The sequence below is a fragment of the Pan paniscus genome, chromosome 2 (genome assembly GCF_029289425.2).
Source record: "Pan paniscus chromosome 2, NHGRI_mPanPan1-v2.0_pri, whole genome shotgun sequence".
In the NCBI taxonomy this organism is placed as follows: domain Eukaryota; kingdom Metazoa; phylum Chordata; class Mammalia; order Primates; family Hominidae; genus Pan; species Pan paniscus.
Genome location: NC_085926.1, coordinates 140916485 through 140938457, shown reverse-complemented (window position 1 = coordinate 140938457; position 21973 = coordinate 140916485). Strand labels below are relative to the sequence as shown.

General features: G+C 34.7%; 1 protein-coding gene across 5 annotated transcripts in view; it reads right to left on the bottom strand.

The window, feature by feature from the left end:
* U2SURP (U2 snRNP associated SURP domain containing) overlaps positions 1-21973 on the bottom strand; it is a 60199-nt gene that overhangs the window by 31747 nt on the left and 6479 nt on the right. For 2 of the 5 annotated variants that reach the window (XM_034957558.3, XM_003826510.7), the window contains exons 2-13: positions 16264-16308; positions 14766-14897; positions 12716-12814; positions 10754-10868; positions 10150-10283; positions 7087-7154; positions 6430-6524; positions 5737-5772; positions 5567-5649; positions 4462-4627; positions 4060-4271; positions 3106-3149 (exon numbers count right to left, since the gene is read on the bottom strand). In XM_034957558.3, coding sequence (XP_034813449.1) covers positions 3106-3149; positions 4060-4271; positions 4462-4627; positions 5567-5649; positions 5737-5772; positions 6430-6524; positions 7087-7154; positions 10150-10283; positions 10754-10868; positions 12716-12814; positions 14766-14897; positions 16264-16308 — 1229 coding nt within the window. Of the gene's footprint in view, positions 1-3105; positions 3150-4059; positions 4272-4461; positions 4628-5566; positions 5650-5736; positions 5773-6429; positions 6525-7086; positions 7155-10149; positions 10284-10753; positions 10869-12715; positions 12815-14765; positions 14898-16263; positions 16309-21973 lie in introns of those variants that run through there. The other 3 variants (XM_055110589.2, XM_008951909.5, XM_055110590.2) reach the window with 2 other exon arrangements.

The window sequence follows — 21973 nt, the reverse complement described above, 5'->3', positions numbered from 1 at the left end:
GAAAATGGATTCAGACCTACCACTATATAAAACTACACTTGACCTAAGTTACTATAATTGTGCAGAAAATGATTATTCTGCTGACTAACACCGAATTTAATACCAAAAAAGTAACCTGGAGCATATGTTAATGCCTTGTGCATTAAGAGGGTGTGGGGCAGTGGGAGTAGGGAAGTGGGAGGGGATGGAAAGGTGAGGGAGGGTAGGAAACCACAATACAGCCTCATAGTAATATTTAATTTTCTAAATGTCACTTATTTTCCAAAAGTAAAACATTAAATTATAAATCACAACTAATTAGAAAGCTGCAAATATTGATACATAAAATCAGTAACTTAGAGCCTGCATGTTATTACAGCCATCTAGAAATTTACACACTATCTCAGTTTAAAAAAAAAAATTCCTAAACCAAGCACTTTTGTGGTGCTACTGAAATGTTATAACCATGACTATAATTTATAAAAATGCAAAACTATTTAACAAGTTTAAGGCCTGATTTAATAAAAAATCCATCTAACTCCTGTGTTTTTCTGGTACACATACCAGATGGATTTTTTATTAAATCTGACCTTTAATGAGGCAACATCCCTTTGGACCACACTTCAAACTAGTTCACAATTCATGAAATAGATAATTCTGCCTGTATATATCTTTTTTCCCTCCAAAACAAGAGATTGATATGCCTGTACACTATCAATCAATGAAGAAATTATGTTGCCAAAGCCTTAAGTGAATGGAGTACTACTCTTTCCAAAATATTGCAAAATGGGGTACACGGTGAGATGCCCTTCCCATTTCCTGTAACAATTATTTTCCAATATTTTACCAAAAATAAACATATGTGAGTAATTTTTTAGTACAGTCACTTTATTGACTGAACTCACAGGAAGTCTTTATCTGAAGCTGGGTCCTAAAATCATGTGATATTTTATTAGACTCCAAACACAATTTTGGACATTGATTATGGTGTCGGGCAAAAATGACTCAGCTTATTTATAAGCTGCTTTTGATTCCTCATTTCACCAGTCCCCATACACAGCTGGCAAATAACAATTGGGAAAAGCAAAAGGATATTGGCTCTTGGTACAAAGCACACACTAAATTACACCTTTAGCATTCCCAGCTCAAATTACATTCATATAACTGCTAGAATGTAAATAAATATATAGTTATAGAACAAGACAGACTTTTGTGGCTCTATAATGCCCTATTTCAGAGTACATGAACAATAAAATAATCTATCTCAAGGTGACTATAATTATTTTCTCATAGCTTTCAAACAAACCTACTTAAAATGAAATCTCTCCATAGTGAAAAAAATTTAAGCCTAAAGGAAGTAAAAAAAATTGTATCACAGTTTAAATCTTTACAAAGGGGAAATCATGCATTTAAAACTACTAATTCAACCTCAAATTGTCAAAACAAAAAACTAAAAACATTGCTTAATTTTCTATTTAAAAATTATTTCTCTTTCACAGAAGTAATTGCTCTGCAAATATGCAGTTCTTCAGCATTCATATGGTTAATGACATTATTTTGAAGGAAGGGCGATAATGTAAAGTTACGATTCAATTCCAAAACTCCCCACTGATAGGAGCCAAATTAAAGCTAAGGGAAATTTTATGTATAAGACTAATTACTAGGTGGACAAATGTTATACATCCAGAAACTTGTGTGAATTAAGTCAAAAGCAACTTGACTTTAGCATTTAAGATAGAGGAAAATTGTTTAGCAAGTTTAAAAACAAAGGATTCATCCTAATGGTGAGTGAAGACTTTCGGCAAAACGCACACTCAAAATTTTGTTTAGAAATAAGCTGAGCCACATACATGTAAAGCTACCACTAGATATGTGCTTTTTTTGAATGCTACAAAAATACTTTCCTGTGAATGCTTTTATCAGTGGTGAAAAACCCACTATAGTTTTAAACAGGCTTGTAACTGATAAATCTACTTTTAGAAAATTAAAAGTTTATAAGTATTTTTAAAATGTTTCATGATTATTTAAAATCAAAATCTGACAATTAATTGTTATTAACTTGATGTCAAGATTACTAAAGAACTGTAATCACATTCTTCTTCCTTAAGGATTGTGTTTATTTTAAAAATGGTGACTTTTCTATTAGAATAAAACAGTGTAGTACAAAAAGATGATATATTTAAAGTGCATTATTTAATTTTAAAATGGAAATTATCTTATTCTGGGCAACAATAACCAAAAAAAAAAAACAAAAACAAAAAATTGTCTCTCAGTTATAATAAAACCACATTTATTGGAGTCGATCGTACCAATGTCTGGTCAAAAACTGTATACTTTCCCAATCCATCCCATGATGTTTTCCTGGTCCCCCGCTGCCGCAGACAGTTCAGCTGGTGTTGCTCACCAAGGCCAATGTCAAAGAGAATTTGGTATTCTTTTGTGTTCATTTATTATTCAACCAGTGTTGTGTTCCTGTGTTTGGGAAAAGGCTTAGCTTGACTGAGCAAGAGCATACCTACAGCATGAATTCTTCTGCTTTAATAGTGTGTTGAAAGAGAAAAAAAGGAAGAAAGGAAAATAAAAGAATTCCAAATACCTTTGTTACCCTGAAAAGAAAGTTTCTAGTATGTCCAGTGTTCATGACAATAATAGGAATTTCTTCTTAAAATCAATTGAAAAAACAAAAAACAAAGCTATGCCTTCAGTAAGGAGAACTCAAACCAAGGTTATATATTAAATGCAGATAATTCAGAAAACAATAAAAAAATAACAACAGATTGGGTCAAACTGTAATGTTATCCGAAATTTATGACACATTTAAAACATCTATTTTCCCATGACAATAGTCTATTGTCTGACTCCAAATCAGAGCTAATAAATACACTCTAACTAGTCAAACTATAAACATTCCCTACAGTGATAACAATAAAAACAAAAAAAGATACTGACATAAAATTGCAAAGTATACAAAAGTTAGTTAAATTTCACACATCCCCCCCCAAAAAGTACTGGGAAGGAACCATTGCTCAGTCAAGATACGACCTTTTCCTCAACACCATTTCTTTTTAAATTCAGAAGGGGATATTGTCTATATTTAGATCAGTAATAATAAAGAAAAACATGTACCTTTCTGTTGGGATAACCACTTTGACTATGGCTTGCGACAGAGTCTGTATATGAAGTCACATCAGATAATAAACATAGAATATGTGAGTATTGTTAACAAGTAACAAGCAAAAATATACATATGCATTGAAAATACTACATATCTAATCACAAGTTTTGCAGGCAATCACTGCATTTGAAGTCATTATACACTAAGCAATTACATAAATGCAAATGGATGTGTTCAGTGAACAATAAACGTTCACCAAATGCAAAGAATCAGAACATTCCTGCCAGAATGCACATCAATGCACTGAAATAGGTACTACACTGAGAATTATCAGATAAAGATTTTAATTTGTGAAATAATTAACTGTTTGCCTCTGACCATACAGTTCGCTACTTTGTTCCCAAGCCTTTAAAACCAGCCCTGTCATTTTAAGTGTAATTAATTCATAATAGAACCAACGAATTCTTATAACTTGAAATTAAGTTGGTTTTGTTTACTAAAAAGAAAATACTCACCCTTTGCTTTTACTAGATTAACTATTTTTTACAAACCACATAAATCTTCTCAAATATTCTAATACCTCAGACCTAGCTGCCATCCAAACAATAACTACTTAGGAGGTCTTTCTAATTGAAATGTCACTTAACCAAATACAAAGTATCACTTTCTCAGAACAAAGTAAATTTAGTTACTACACTTAAGCAAATCTGGGTACAACACTGGACAAAGGAAAAAAAACTTAACAAGTGGTCAAAAAAGGAATGGTAGCCACAAATAAAAATATGACCTAGTATTTCAAATATAGGGTTTCCATGGGCTAAGGCAGGGAACACATCTACTTATTTCTTTAAAAGTTGCCAAACAGAATTACACACACATTTTCTATAAAATTGTTGAAAAGAAATACTACCACAGCTTTAGTATTTACAAATTAGATGCGGCCTTATGTCCATTTTTAAAATTACCTTCTCAAAATCCTCTTTGTTTTTAGGTGGCGGTAACATAGGAGCATTAGGGTTTTTTAACCGCTCTCTAGGCTGCGCATTAAAAGGCAGTCCGGACGGAGGTGGGGGAAGCGTATGTTCCATCATAGAAGGCGGAATGTATATTGGATGTGGAGGAATAGGTACAGCTTTACCCCAACCTAACTTCATTTCAAAAGACATAATCATTTTTCCTACAAGAAAGAAATGAAAGGTCATTTTGTTAACTCTCAAAAGTTTCCAAACAAAATTTTTCTGGTGAGTTGAAATAATTTTCATTTTAACCTCTCCATTTCAGGTCCAATCCTTCCTAGTTTTTATAAATACTTTTCCAAACCAAAGAAATATCTGAATTGTATAAATGGATAATAAAAATGTTCTTACCATTCAAATTTTTTAAAGCTCTTTCAGCATCTCTTCTATTCATAAAGGCCACAAAGCCGCAATTTCTCTCTCTGGCTCTTTCTTCATCAGTTCTAGGCCACATGATTTTCACACTGGCTAACGGTCCAAATCTTCCAAATTCTTGGCACAGCATTTCTTCATTCATCTATTAAAAAGGGTAAAAGATTTTTATTATGCAAAAAAGGGAAAAGAAAAAATTATTTTCAGAAAACAAAGTAGTTTTTACAAAATAAAAAGCAACATAGCAACGTACTTCAATTTTCCATTTAAGTACCAGGAACTCTACACAAGTAAAATCCCGCGTGGGGCATTCATAAATCATTTCATACTATAAATATTCTGGTTTATTTAAGATGCCAGGGTGGGGAAGTTCAGTGGATGAAGAAATCAAAATCATTTTTACTCTCTATCTTCCTTTGTTTTAAGGTCCTGGATCTAAGTAAGATGTTTTATAGTGATGGTTTGTTTAGGCATTTAGTAACATTTTTCAAGCAGGCATGGTTAGTACATTTAAAGAGGAAATATGTATTGACAATGAAGAAAAAAGTATCTAATCATCTGTTCTAACAATCAACTACCCACGTAATCAAATGCAGAGAAAACAGGTAACAGTAAATATGCAAAATATAATTTTTAATAATAGCATATTATATACTACCGTTACTACATTCCCCATATCATAATTAACAGCACCAATGCAGGAAAAGAATTAAAATATAAAAGACAAACCATAAAGAGTAGTTTACTACTATGAGAAGAAAAAGGGACTCCACAAGGAAACAAGTATGCATCAGAAGTGGACAGTCTCAAAATAATATTATTCATCAATGGTCACACCCTGATTTAATAATAAAATCAGCACCTAGTAAAACATTTCAAATCCAGATTTCAATCTAGTTACTGAAAGAGGAAACAAGAATATGTGGCAAGACAACCTGGGCCATACCAGTAAGACAACTCTAAAGACTATCCAATTCCATCAGATTTGTCAGCTTCAGAATCTTGATTTTTTTTTGACTAACAAAGTAGCTTTCTTCCAAAAGCATAAAGCATACCAATCAACATTCATCTTACTTAATATTACCTGTGGATTAATGTTTCCAAGGTATAAATTAGTAGTGCTTGGATCTCCTACATCATGTGAGCCAGGTGCGTAATCATCAAGAACTAGGGCAGAAAGAAAAAAAGAATTATAACCTGCAAAACATAAAGTTTGGAAAATTTATCGATTAAAAGAGCAAAAAACTGTATTACCACCAGATGATCTATTTCTTCTTGAAGGCGCGTCCACTTAAAGGGGAGAAAAGAAGACAATTATTAGTTTTTATAATACAGTAGTCCCCCCTTACCCTCACCTTTGTTTCCCCCAGTTTGTTACAGTAAGGTATTTCTGAGAGACAAAAAGAGAGACCACATTCACATAACTCTGTTGTTGTTGTTGTTGTTTTTTGAGACAGACTCTTGCTCTGTCGCCCAGGCTGGAGTGCAATGGCACGATCTCGGCTCACTGCAACCTCCGCCTCTTAGGTTCAAGCAATCCTTCTGCCTCAGCCTCCTAGGTAGCTGGGATTACAGGCACGCACCACCACGCCCGGCTAATTTTATATTTTTAGTACAGACAGGGTTTCACCATGTTGGCCAGGCTGGTCTCTAACTCCTGACCTTAGGTAATCCGCTCGCCTCGGCCTCCCAAAGTGTTGGGATTGCACATAACTTTTATTTCAGTATATTGTTATAATTGTTCTATTACTTATTGTTGTTAATCTCTTACTGTGCCTAATTTACAAATTAATGTTTACCACAGCTATGAATGTGTAAGGAAAAGGATAGTATATATCCACGGTTTCAGACATCCACTGGTGATCCTTGGAATGTAACCCCCCATGCATAAGGTGGGAACTACTGTAATTAATCACAAGCATACACATTAAAATAAATGCCACTTACTAGAACGACGCTGACCATCAGAATCTGACTGAGGAGGTTCAAATCGACTTAATCTGCCTTTTGTTTTATGTCTCTCATCACGTTCCTCTTGAATTCTGTTAAAAATATTTACAATCACTTATAATGAGCTGAAATTTGTTCATTCACCTTTCAGAATAGCGCTTACCAAATTACTATCATCAAATAACTAGAAATATCTGTAATTAAATACTGGTACTGATAACCGAGATTAGAGGGTCCCTCAGCTATAATACAACCATGAGCAAATTTCTGATATATCATATTACCAATGGAACACAAAGCCTACTTTAAAGGTGAGGAGGAAATTAAACACTAAAACCACTGAATTTGTTTCTTGCTAAGTCTAACTGCCCCTCACTCCCATCCCAGTGAGTATACTGTTTCCACTGCAAACAGGACTCTGGACATTAAATAAATCAATTGAACTGAATCCTCGTAATGCAAGCAACCCAGGTGCTGGACTAAATGCTAATTTATTTTCAAAGATAGCCCACCAAATATTATAATATCTAAAACAATCTCATAGCAAACTTGTTAGTAATAACTAACTGGTACAGTATATTCTTTATACTTGCATCTGTTTACGTATCAGCTCAATACACCTATGATAGTTATTCTCCACACTATAAAACTTACTGCTTTAATTCTTCTTTGAAGAGTTCCAAATTGCTTTTTTTCTTTTCTTTCTCTCCTTTTTTAAGTGGCTATAAAGGATATGACAAGTTATACTTCAAACAAAAGGATAAGCAAAACCAATGATTCAATAATAAGAGCCTTTTTACATCATTTCAGTACAAATTGTATGTTCTATTTATTTAAATTAAAAAGAAAGAATGCTTTTCTTATCACTGAACCTCCCTTCCCCTTCCTTCAAAATAACAAACAATTAAATTATTAATACAATTAAACAATTAAAATGACAACCAGTAGTCAGGGAAATTAATGAACATGAAGTAACTGAACTGCCACGGAAAGTAACTGCCAAAAATACGCACTCTTCAAAAATCACCTCTGGAGGACATGAGTTACTGGAACAGTAAGTAACATCTTTGGAATCCTCTTTTAAAACTGCTTCTTAATCTACTTTTGGAATCCTTCTTTTAGAAGTGCCAACATAATTTAATAGGGAAGAATAATCTTTTCAGCAAATGGTGCTTGGACAACTGAATATCTACATACAGAAAAATGAAGTTGGACTTCTACTTTACACCATATACTAAATGTACAAAAATTAACTCAAAATGGTTCATGGACATAAACGTAAGAGCTAAAACTATAAAACTTTTGGGAGAAAACCACAGGAATGAATCTTCATAATCTTGAATTAGGTGATGGTTTCTTAGATATGACACCAAAAGCGTAAACAAAAGAAAAAAACTGATAAATTGGACTCCATTAAAGTTTAAAACCTCCATGCTTCCATCAAGAAAATGCAAAGACAACCCAGAGAACAGAAAACATTTCCAAATCATATAGCTGATAAGAACCTTGACTCAAGAAGATGTAAAATACTCTTACGATTCAACAACAAAAATACAACTAACCCAATTAAAAAGTGGGCCAAGTCTCTGAACAGACATTTCTCCACAAGAAACTTATAAATGGACAATAATAAACACATGAAAAGATGCTCAATATAATCAAGTACATGCAAATCAAAACCACAATGAAGTACAACTTCACACACACTAAAATGACTAAAATAAACTTTTCAAACAAAACAGTTTTGTTTGTTTGTTTGTTTGTTTTTGAGATGGAGTTTCGCTCTTGTTGCCCAGGCTGGAGTGCAATGCCGTGATCTTGGCTCACCACAACCTCTGCCTCCCGAGTTCAAGCGATTCTCCTGCCTCAGCCTCCTGAGTAGCTGGGATTACAGGCATGCACCACCATGCCTGGCTGATTTTGTATTTTTAGTAGAGACGGGGTTTCTCCATGTTGGTCAGGCTGGTCTCAAAGTGTTAGTGTACGACGTGAGAAAACTGGAACCCTCATACATTACTGGTGGAACTGTAAAGTGATACAACCACTTTGGAAAAACTGGCAGTTTCTCAAAAGGCTAAACATAGTTACCATGTGACCCAGCAATTCCACTTCTCGGTGTGTGTATATACATGTATCCAAGAGAACTGAAAACATAAGTTCACACAAAAAAAGCCCACACATGAATGTTTACAGCAGCATTATTTCTAACAGCAGAAAAGTGGAAACAATCCAAATGTCCATCTACTAAGTAATGCATGGATAAACAATATATGGTATGTCCATAAAATGGAGTATTATTCAACCACAAAAAGGAATGAAGTACTGATTCATGCCACAACAAAGATGCACCTTGAAGCATTACGCTAAGTAATGAAGCCAGATACAAAAGACCACATGTTATATAATACCATCCATAAAAAATGTCCAGAATAGACAAATCAAGAGACAGAAAGTAGATTAGTAGGTTGTCAGGGACTGAAGTTAATAGAAAAAAAAAAAAAATGGGAGTGACTGATAATGGGTAGGGATTTCTTTTTAGGGTGATAAAAATATTCTGAAATTAGAGTGGTGATTGTTGCACAATTTTCAACATACTTAAAACCACTCAATTGTACACTTTATTTAAAATTTTTTTTTTTTTTGTAAAGATGGAGTCTTGCTATGTTGCCCAGGCTGGTCTCAAACTCCTGGGCTCAAGCCATCCTCTAGCCTCAGCTTCCCAAAGTGCTAGGATTACAGGCATAAGCCACTGCACCTAGTCAACTGTATACTTTAAAAGGATAAATTTTAGCCAGGCGTCTGTAATCCCAGCACTTTGGGAGGCCAAAGTGGGCAAATCACTTGAGTCCAGGAGTTTGAGACCAGCCTGGGCAAAATGGCAAAACCCCATTTTCACAAAAAAATACCAAAAAATTAGCTGGGCATGGGACTTCATTGCCTGTGGTCCCAGCTACTCATGAGACTGAGGTGGGAGGACCACCTGAGCCTACGAGGTTGAGGCTGCAGGAGCCGTAATCACACTACTGCACTCTAGCCTGGGCGACAGAGAGACTGTCTCAAAAAAAAAAAAAAAAAAAAAAAAAAGGTAAATTTTATTGTATTGTATGTGAATTATATCTCAATAAAGCTGGGGTTTTTTGTCATTGCTTTTAGAGATATTTTTTAAGCCACACAAAAAAAACCAGGCTTACTATTCAATGCAATCATATTTATTCACCACATTTGGTTCCAAATGACATGACCCACATCTGTCTACCATCTCCCATAAAAACTAAACCCTCAAAGAAAAAAAAAATTTTTCTAACACTGAGAATATTTTAAGTGTCACTAATTCTGACAGTAATTCCCAAAATGTTCCAAAAATGTTCTGGGAAATATACACTACACATACTAATAATTTAAATACCTCAGTTCGGAAATGCTTAAAAAGACAACCCCACTGCAAGTCAAATATAGTCAATTTTTGACTTGCAATATATTATGAGCATAAATAGCAAATGTTCACTGCTCAAAAAGCATAAAAAGAATATCATCTATGTGTCCCAATTCATTATCTCTCATCTAAGTAAATTACTGGGTTAGAAAGCATCAAAACTTAACATCTACCACCCTGCCCCCACCAAAAACGAAAAAAAGCCAAAGTCTTGCTTACAGTGGAAGTATCACTGGCAGTGTCATCTCTGAACATAAATGGTCAATTACTTAAGTATGACTTACAGGTTTTTTGGTTTCTATCACAAGAAGAGATGGTGGTCTTTCATTGGAAGACTGATTTGGAGGATTTTTTTGATCTGCAAATCTTGAAGATGGCTTATAGATTTTACCTCTTTTTTCATCTGTTTCATGTTCTTCTGAAATTTAAAATACTAAGTTTCAAAACTAATTTCGCAATATTTTTCTTTACTGTTTTATTTAAAAACAAGTAAAAATTAGTAAAATGCTTTTAGTATTAAGATGTATCACTATTAACAAATATGAAATTAAATTCAAATATCACCTCAATAATGCTAATTTAATCATTTCATAGCAAAACTATGACACATATTAAAATTTGTGACAAGTGCTCTGCTGTCTTAAAACTTGAAAGGGACTAAATATGTTTAAAAGCTATCTGTCTTCAGCATCTCATTAATTGACACTTGGCCATTTATTTTGCTAATTAATAATAACCACTAGAGGGTGCTGATAGAAAATGTGAAATTCAAAAGCAACCAAACTTCCTTTCATAATTATCTACCTGCAGTCATTCAACCAAGACGGGGCTCGCTCAAAAACTGTAATACAGTTATGCTTTATTAGCAGTTATACTTTATAAACTTACCTTTAGCTGCATTAACAACACCCCCTCGCACAAATGTTTTCACTTTATTACCATCACTTCCTTCAAAAGCAGCAAGAAACTCCTCATAAATCTCAGCAGCTGCCTTTTCATCCTCCTAAATACACATGAAAATATTAATATTACACAATACAAAAATTGTTAATGTACACAAGGCTAAATTCATCAAGGAATAATATGGACGAAAACCCTCCCTTCCCAGGTTAAGCAGTCCTAACAAGTAATAACATCTAATCTTTAGTAGATATTAAGTATTAATTAATGAAACCAAGAGAGGCTTTGCTCCTCTACCGGCAATTTGCAGAACTAGAAAAGAAGCCCTAAGTATAGATTAATTAGTAAATTTGTCTAGAGACAACTCAAGCATCAAATTGTATGACAACTGACTGTATGAAAACATACTTTGCTAGTAATGTTTACCAAGTTTCCAAGGCATGATGATTTAATTCAGTGAATATAAATATTTTTCAAATCACCAAAAACATGAGTATTAGAAGTTGAAGCAGCAATATCTACTGACAAGTGGCATTAAGGAAAGCTCAGAAGAATCTTGATATAAAGAAAGCTCAGAAGAATCTTGATATTTTCAATTATTCTAAATGTCCCCAAAACATGTATGAACAGAAGAAAGGCCAATGGAACATAACAGAAAATACAGAATAAAATCGAATAGCATGTGGAAATTTAGTGTTCAATAAAAGGAGCATCTCAAATCCATGGGAAATAGACAAACTTTTCAATAAATGATACTAGGATAACTGAATAATTATTTGAAAAAAGACAAAAATTAATCTATTCTTGACACCACATACCAGAATAAACTACAAAATAATCTGATTTAATATTCTTAAAAAAGAAACCATTCAGTAGTAGAGGAAAACATGAGGAAATTTCTTTATAAGCTGGTAATGGAAAAAACTGAAAAACCAGAAATCATAGGGAAAGACTGATAAATCTGATTGTACAATAGTTTCTGCATGGAGCAAAACACCAGCAGCAAAATAAAAAGACAATCAACAAAGTGAGAAAAAAAATTGTACCTTGTATAACAAAGTGTAAATATAACTTATAGAAAAAAATGGTTTAGATAAGAGCAGACAGTTCACAGAAACAAACACAAGAAAAACTGTTAAACTTTACTCATAATGAGAGAAATCCAAATGTAAAACTACACTGAGATACCATTTTTCATGTAGGAGATTGGCAAAAGTCCTCTACTGGCAGTGCTATGGGGAAACATTCATTCATACACTACTGACAGGGGTGCAACATGTCACTGCCCCTACAGAGAGCAATTTGACAATGACAAATATAGAAAAACTACATTTATGCATTTATCATTCAACCCAGTAATCTCACTTATAAGAATATATCCCAAATCTCACCTATAAGAATATATCCCAAAGATAACACTAGCAAAAAAACCAAACATATGCATAACATTATCCATAACAGCATTACTTTTAATGGCAAAAGAACAAAACATAAATGCCCTCGATAGAATTTTAGTTGAATAAATCATTGCATATCTACACAGCCATAGCAAATGAATAAGGAGTATTTCTATATACTTGAGGTAATTTCTGAGATACAATGTTAAGTTAAAAAAGCAAGTAGGAAAAAAGTGTACTGTATAAAGCATGCTATCATTAGTCTAAGGGGAATGGGTACAATGTGTATACACACACATACACTTTACTTATACAAAAAGAATAGATTAGAAAATAGCCAAAACTATAACAAAGAAAAAAGAAACAGGGTGAGGGAACAAGGATAGAAGCTCAACTCCTAGGAATATATGTTGTATTACAGATTTGACTCAGAGGCGGAGCTGAGAATATCCTAGAGGTTAAGAATCTTCGGGAAACATTCCTCTAATACACTTACTAACCCCTTAGACACATTCATTTCCAAGGATAATTCAAAATACACTTTCAACATTACCTTTTTCTTTAATTCTTCCTGTTCCTTTTTACTTAAAGTTCGCTTAGCTGTACTCATTTTTCCAATACTGAATGCTTTAAGTTTGTTTTCCAGAAGAGGCTAAGAAATAAAAAGCATACTTTTACATATACATTCTTAATGCTATCTAAAACTTTAATACACATCAACTGATAACTAAGTCTTCAGAATAGATTGCCGTTTTTTTTTAAATTTCATTGTAAAGAAAAGTTGGGGCTACTCTACACATCAGGTGCCTATCTTACTTGACTCTGATGTTAAGTATTCATCAAAGAATGTCTTCATTTACTAGCTCAAGGTCAAAAACATGCAAAAGTCATGTTAAAAAAAGGTAAAAATAGAAGAGACTGACACTAATGCTTAGAACAAGAATAAAAGCATTTGAGGGGGAAAGTACAAATGTTTCTGGGGAAAAGTTGCAATGACAGAAAACAGATCCTCAAGTAGGCAAAGGGAGGCAAACATTTCCATGGTCCTGGGGCAGGAATTTACCATCTACAACCCTCATTTTACATATTATAAATCACTTATTTTTTATAATTTGGTAAATTACCTCATTCTTCAATCAATAATACTGATATTTATGAACATAATTTCATTCTTTGCTGGGATTAAAATATCACCTACAATATTTAAAGTTTCAGCTCAAGTAAAACTATATCAATTTTAAATGTAAGAAAACACTATTTTAATGAAGTCTTCATTTATGTAACTTAGAAGCAACTTCCTTCTGAAATATAGCCTGAATATATTGTCTGTAGACCTTTTTGTTCAGTTACTCATTTGATTTATAAACCTAAAAGGTAGGAAATGTTTATTAAATACAACCTAAAATACTGAAATCTGAAGGTTTCTCTCTCCTACTAAAATGAGAAGCTAACCAATTACAAAATCAAGACTTTAAATGCCCTAGTCATTAAATAGGCTTGCCTTTGGGAGATGCAGAATAGAAGAGTAACATTGCTGCTAACTATTTTAAATTTATATTAAAATCCCTTTGAGAAAAATAAAGCAGTTTATAACCTAAAAGTCAATATTGGGTTTCAGGAGAGGATTCAAAATAAATTTTCTCAAAATAGAAAGAAAATCGTTTTGCCATCATTCAGTCTCTTTGGTTTCAACTTCAAAAGTTTAAACAAGTGGCAAAATTATATATGAATTAAATGAAACCCAATGAAAAATTACCATGCTCAAATTTTATTTATACCCTAAGAGCTAAATTCAGATACCCAAGAGAGATGTGGCAAAGGAAACTATGGAGTATTTTTCAAATAAACAATATAAGCAATCATTTAAAAGTTTGTTTACAGAATTCTTGCAGAAATGAAAAAAAATTTATAACTAAAAACAGGATATTTTAAAACGGGTTCTTATAAAAATAAATCTAGGCAAAGTAAAAATATATTTATGCCTAGAAATATTAAACAAGAAAAATAATTTGTTATCAGTGGTTAATACTGGCTGGTGATGACTGTGTTACGTTACAAATTTAACCACAAGAAAACATTACTTGACATAGAATAAAAGTCTAAAAGAGCCTGAGAGCACTTTAGAGATCTAAAAGTGAAGAAGCTCCTTCTCTGTGTTCCTGTATTACCCTGGGCACTGCACTCATTAGAGTGAATAGCACCTGCTCCTGTTTGCTTTCAGAGTGAGACTATAAGCTCTCTGGGAACAAGAATAGTGTTTCAATGATCTGTGCATTTCCAGTAACTGGTATTTCGCACTTGGTTCAATAAATGTTTAAGTGGGGAAAGATAAACTTGACAATTAACCATTTTAAATCCAAACACTACTTTGTTTTTCAAATAAAATTTAAAACTCTAAAATGAAATATCTCACATTTGAGCTAAAAAGATGTCCCTACATAAATGAGTTTACTGTTATCCCAAATACAAAAAGAATGCTATTTTCAAATAGAATAAGATGAAACACATACAAAACCAAATATTCGACCACTAAATTCAGTCAAAGACAGATTAAAATCATTAACTATCCTTTCTTATCTTTACCTTATCTTATCTATACTCACTCTTGAGAGATTCTGATGAGGAGAATCACAAAGGCTTTCACGGGCACTTTCATTCCTATAATTATGTTTTCTTGGGCTCTTAGGTCGTGTCCGACTTGGCATATCACTATCTGAGGGTCCAGATGCATCCATCTTCAGGAAAAGTAAAACAAGAGAAAAAAACAAACCACACATATATACATATACAGCACTGAAAACTAGGAATAAGCCATGCCAGATACTGACAGATTTCATTGTACATTATCGAAATATCACATCCCTTAATATCACCATTGATTTCATCAAAAAGTTCTTAAGAACAGGGAAAGTTTTCAATAACTAACTCACAAGCTTGAATTTTATATTGGTAACAGTTGTTTTCCTTGAAGTAACAGGTTCGTTACCTTCATTTTCAAGAAAATGTCTGCCAAAATCCCCAAGGCTGATTCACCATAGTTTGCCTGTCAGTTACTCCCAAGTAAAACTGGTGTTTCATGAAAAAAGCAGCTAGTTTCATTTCTCAACTCAAACAAACATCACATTTTGGTAAGCATAAGTGTTATACATACTTCTTATTTTATCACACAGAATATTAAGACGAACTATACAAAAGATGAAGACAATAGTAATAATTTTTACTGCTTGATGAAGTAGTAAAATAGTAGTAACTTTTACTGCTTCATCAAGCAGTAAAAATTATTTCTAATTATGCTAGTTTTATAAGTGAAATTATTGTGCCTGGTGGGGAAGAATATAATGACTACAAGTATATTCTGGTGTCACTGCCTTGATCTGTGCTGAAGTGCCAACAGTTTACCCACCAAATGCTTTTGCACCTCCAGCTACACTTGCATTAGTGCAAATACCAAAATGGTGAAAAAGGCATAAATAATGCCTTAGTATTATTACAAAATAGTTTTGAATTCACAGACCCTTCTCAGAGATTCTCAGTGACTCCCAGGGGTCTTCAGACTACACTTTGAACACTGCTGTAATAACATATATTCAAAAAATACTTATTGTAGTATTATCTATCCAAAATGTTACTTGAAAGCTTTAAACAAAAAATATATGCCCATCAACAAAGAAATAACAAACAACTGCACCTCCCCATCACAGAACATTATGATGCCTAAAGAAAGAACAGATTAGAGCTGTAACAGTTTACCTGCAGGGATTTCCAACATATGTTTTGTGCGGTGAGAAAGGCATGTGCATAATGCAATCCCATAGTCAAAGTATAAGTATAGATACGTTATGTATGTACAGATTTTTACACAATAAAAATCATAAGGAAATATACATACTAGGTTTCTAACATCGCTTCAGAGGGCTAAGTTATGCAAGCAGAACATAAAAAAAAAAAAAAGGAAGGCACCTAGAAAAAAAAGAGTAAAAGAAAAAAGCACATACAATATAATTGTATTTATTTGTCAAGTAAAATCATTGATGTAGGGATACATATGAGGAGAAATTAAATTTTAAAGGAAAAAAGACAAAGATTGCCTTCTATACTCACATGTGCATCTGAAGATCCAGATGAATGAACATCTGATGATCTCGTCTACAAGTATCAAAAATAAAAGTCAATAATTTAAAATGTCTTATACTAACAAAACATGTCTCTCGTGTTATACAAACTTAGAGTTTCCTAACTTCTGGCAATTTCTCCTCAGCTAATAAAACTGAGCAAAGGCAGTCTCTGACTTATGAAAAGATTGTGATACAAAGTAAATGTGTAAGTCATTTCTTTAAAATTCAGCCTGCGTATTTCCAAAAATATAATAAACACTAGTGGGATATATATGAGGCACAATTACCTCTTTATAGTATACACTGGAAACCTAACCACCATTTTTACACAGAAGTTTTATGCAAAAGCTCATCCTAATCATAGATGCACCGTTTACTGCCACAGCACTGCCCATCAACTTCTTGGTCCACAGCACGAGAACTCTCTTCCTTTCTCTAACCACCCAAAGCCACATAAAGAAATCCACATATAAATCCTTGCTGTCTATTAAAAGGTACAAATTCTGCAAAGTTCCAGAAAATATTATCAAATCCCCAATAAGGCACCATTTACAACTCATTTTAAGGGAGATGATTCGAGAGCATGTCACAGGCTGCCTGGTGGCATGAGAAAGAGTTCATATAATATCTTCCAGTGATGTCAACTGTTAAAACTTCAACTTTTCTTAAGTGATCTACCTATCAGATTATACATGGTATGCAATAACTTGTTGTCACTACACATGTAAAGACAAAGATGACAAGCTGTAGGACTATTAACTAAATAATGTATGCTATCTTTCTGAAAGAAAGATTCTCCAAGAATTTTTACTTGGGGATCCAAAATATAACTGTCACTGAGCTGTTTTTATTTTTGAGGGTATACGGTAGTGAAATTTTACTTGTTTTTATTTATATATTTAAGTGTCAAATGTTCAAATGAAATCAAGAATATTGAGATCACAAATATCTCACCTGACCCCAACTCCCAGACCAGATGTCATATAAAGTACAAGATAAAATATTAGTTTAAGAGAAAAACTGAAGATTCATGTTATTTAAAAAAGAGCAAAGATCCATACAGTATTGTTTTATTTACATTGTCCAAACATAAGGCTAAGAACAGCTGGTAAGATTTTTACACTGAATCAATTTACTCCTCTGAACTCCACTGTATTGCGCATTAGCATAGGCAAAAATCAGCCCAGGACAACAGTACAACCAAGCACTGGGACCCCTCCCATCTCATTCTTTCTTTTGTTTGTTTTTTTTTTTCTTGAGACAGAGTCTTACTCTGTCTCGCAGGCTGGAGTACAGTGGCGCGACCTCGGCTCACTGCAGCCTCCGCCTCCCGGGTTCCAGTAATTCTCCTCCCTCAGCCTCCTGGGTAGCTGGGAGTACAGGCATGCACCACCATGCCTGGCTAATTTTTGTATTTTTAGTAGAGACGGAGTTTTACCACGTTGGCCAGGCTGGTCTCGAACTCCTGACCTCAGGTGATCTGTCCGCCTCAGCCTCTGGAAGTGCTAGGATCACAGACATGAGCGACCGCACCCGGCCCCATCTCACTCTTTCTGTCCATGGTTTTTCTGTCCCCAACTTTTGTGTCCACCCTCATTTTCTTCTAGCGGCTAATCTTTCTTAAATGTCAAGGTGGTATGAAAGAAAATTTTTAGTATTTATTAACTACGAAACACACTCTGAAACATACCTTGAAATGCATACATTTACAAATATCTAGAAATTTAAAAATCCAAAAGAATAAATAACTACTCTTACAAAAGAAAAACAAGTTCAGGCAAGAGGCTGAAGGGACTGAAAAAAATCAACTGCCTGGGCCAGGTGCAGTGGCTCACGCCTGTAATCCGAGCACTTTGGGAGGCCGAGGCGGGTGGATCAAGAGATGGAGACCATCCTGGCCAAACCTGGTGAAACCCCATCTCTACTAAAAATACAAAAATTAGCCAGGCGCCTGTAGTCCCAGCTACTCGCTGAGGCAGGAGAATGGTGTGAACCCGGGAGGCAGAGCTTGCAGTGAGCTGAGATCGCGCCACTGCACTACAGCACTACAGAGACTCCATATCAAAAACAAACAATAGTAATAAAAAAAAGTCAACTGCCTTCCAATACACCAGTATTAACTTGCTAAGCAACAAAAACATCCTAATCATAAAAGCAACAAAAAATATAAAAACATCTAGAAACCAATTTAAGAAATGTATATAACCCTTGTGAAGAAAACAAAAACTTCGAGAAAAATCCAGTTACTCAAGCCACCTTTTCAAAAGATTCATATTACTGGATGGGAAAATTCAATATTAAGATAATGTCAATGACACCTAAATTTCTTTACATATTTAATACAATTTCATTCAACAGCTCTAAATTCCAAAGGGAAATATTTGCAAGGGGGCAAGAGAATTGCCAAAACAATTCTAAAGTTCACCCAGAAAGAATAAGCATCCAAAAGAATAACTAAGAAAGCGCTACCCTTTCTTTAGTCTTTGATGCCACCACATTCAAATCATCATTTCTAGGATTTAAAGACAAAAGATACAAGAACCTAGACATTCTGCCTATTTCCATATAGTTAACTCTTCCCTGACTCCAAGTCATCAAAAGATGAAGCTCTATAATCTTCAAGGATCTCACTTGCATAACCATTCACCAAATTAAATAATCTCTAATACAAAAATAATCAGTTCAAAAGTAACAATTTTGTCAGCTTTCAAAATTACACAATTTGATAAATTTGCAAACAGAGCAGTAACAGCATAGTGTAGCACAATGCACCGGTGTAGGACAATGCACCAGCTGATTTCAGTTAGCTTAAGACGTCACTAATCACATTTACTGCAAACCAGACATTTTCCACTGATACATACCTACAGCTACATAGCATTCAGCACGGAACTTTAAACAGTTCAAACAGTAGTTAACACAATTTTTAAAAGAATAATCAACTTCTAAAGATAACAGTCAAGGTAAACAGTAAATATAGCACTACTTCAGAAGCTGAGCTTCTCCCTCTTCCTAACCTGGAACTGAACTGTATTATTTGTCTTGAGTTTGGCTTTTTATTTTTAACTGAAGAACACAAACCAATGATGCCTAAAGATCTCCTGAAGTCGGCCGGGCGCGGTGGCTCACGCCTGTAATCTCAGCACTTTGGGAGGCCAAGGCGGGCGGATCACGAAGTCAGAGGAGATCAAGACCATCCTGGCTAACACAGCAAAATCCCATCTCTACTAAAAATACAAAAAATTGGCCGGGCGCGGTGGCGGGCACCTGTCGTCCCAGCTACTCGGGAGGCTGAGGCAGGAGAATGGCGTGAACCTGGGAGGCGGAGCTTGCAGTGAGCCAAGATACCGCTACTGCAGGCCTGGGCGACAGAGCGAGACTCCATCTCAAAAAAAAAAAAAAAAAATCTCTTGAAAGGACCCAAAAGCTGCTGGAGGGAGTGGCTCATGCCTATAATCTCAGCTACTAGGGAGGCTGAGGTGGGACGACTGCTCGAGACCAGGAGTTCAAGACCAGCCTGGGCAACATAGCAAGAACCCCTGTCTCTGGGAAAAAAAGAAAAAAGAAAAGAAAAGAGAAACACAAAAGGAAGAAGTGAAAAGGCAGACTAAGGGAAGTTTGACACAATAAAGTAGCATACACAAGATAAATTTATTTTAGGGCAGAGAAAGCAGACAGTACAAACGTGGGGAGGGACAGCAAGAAAATCCAAAAGGAAAAAAGATCATTCTGATGGCTGCTAAAGGGATAAAAGTGAAGCCAACTACACTACCTATTGCCCTATAGCTTGCTGGCTGAGAACAAAACTAATTTTCTTCTGGCTGCTCCAATTTTACTTCAAGTGAAAGCCCCACATCTGAGTTTCCAAATTAGCAAGCTATCCACAGCAACATTCCTCCAACACTACCATTCTGCCTAGTGAGCTCTCCATTCGTGTATCTGTCTCCTAATCTCCCACGTTTCTCCTCTCACCCTCTAAGAGAAGCAACTTTCATCTCCACAAGTTTAACAATCTCTCCTATAGGAAGCATAACACCACCTTAATTGTACTGTGCTGACTCTCTTCTACTAGACAGCATGCTCCTCAAAAATGGGTACATTCTTTTTTTTGAGACGGAGTTTCGCTCTTTTTGCCCAGGCTGGAGTGCAATGGCATGATCTCGGCTCTCGGCAACCTCCGCCTCCCAGGTTCAAGCTATTCTCCTGCCTCAGCCTCCCAAGTAGCATGTGCCACCATGCCCAGCTAATTTTGTATTTTCAGCAGAGATGGGGTTTCTCCATGTTGGTCAGGCGGGTCTTGAACTCCCAACCTCAGGTGATCCACCCGCCTTGGCCTCCCAAAGTGCTGGGATTACAGGCGGGAGGCACTGTGCCCGGCTGCTAAAAATGGGTACATTCTTATTTAACATTTTCTAACTCAACATCAAGCACAAGATCTGGCAAGCGACAGAGTCTCAATATACTTGACTTGTCAGAACAAGTGCCTACCACCAAACAAAATTACACTCCACACTATCAACATACTATGCTGTCCGCTCATTAACAACAGCTACCTAGCTTAATACCACTATCCAAGCCAAATCAAGGTATCCATCTTTAAAAAACATTCACAAAATCATTAATACAAGCACTATATAAATAAAGTGAAATAACAAACCTAAGATGATTTTTTAAATTATTCAAAACACTACCAATACTATATGAAAAGTTGTAAGTACACTCTGAATAACCTATAGTTTATCTAAACTGAGGAAGGGCCTTGTGAAAAAACTTAACTCAGGGAATATATGTCTAACACTACCGTTAGCCTCAAGTGCTACTGACAAATGTATCTTGCTTTCAAAAACGTTATTTCAGCAAAATATCCAGCTCACAGCTGATGTGCAATAAAATGTTAAAACTACCTATACTAGAATGAGGCAAATAGTTTGTAATATTACTATTTTTTATTTTAATATCTTGTAGCAAGTTTTTCTTTTTATTCCAAAAATGATGGCTCCTTGAAAAAAAGGGTGGAGGGTAGAGGGGTAGATACTTCAACTTGCATACTAAATGAGCTCTTCTCTCAATGATACCCAGTAAGGCAAATGGGTATCTTTCTTAGGTTTACTTTCCAAGGAAAACAAAGCTTCAGAAATAAAATACAAAAAGTGAAAATAAAAACTGGACTTTCAGAAAACAATTCAATCCAGAAAGATAGGAATTATTTTTAAAACCATACCAACAGGCATATTCTAGCACCCGTGCTGCAGGTTCAAGTTTCGAAAAAGTATCAATCGAGAAAATGGAAGGAAGTTCAGTTCTACCTTCCAGAACAAAACAAAACCTTCTACCAAAAAAACTACCTTACATTTTAAGATAAGGTTACAACCATAAACCATAATAAAGATTCAGTTTAAAATTGGCAAACTGTTTGAAAGCCTGATTTTCAAGGTTTGTATTTTGTTTGGACTTTTTCCATAAACTTTCAGGTACCACAAAAAATGAAAACTGGCAGTAATAAATACCTAAGGTTCACAAGCCTTGAACAGGTCCTCAGTTTACTTATTTCTTAAAAGTGATACTTTTTGTTAATCAGCAAAGGCAGTCAATCAAAACAGTTCCCAAAGCAATTCAGCACTGGATGTCCAAGGAAGCCTGTAGTATTTTCTGTTTTATCCATTCACCTAACTCAATTTTTGGCGATACGGCAAAAA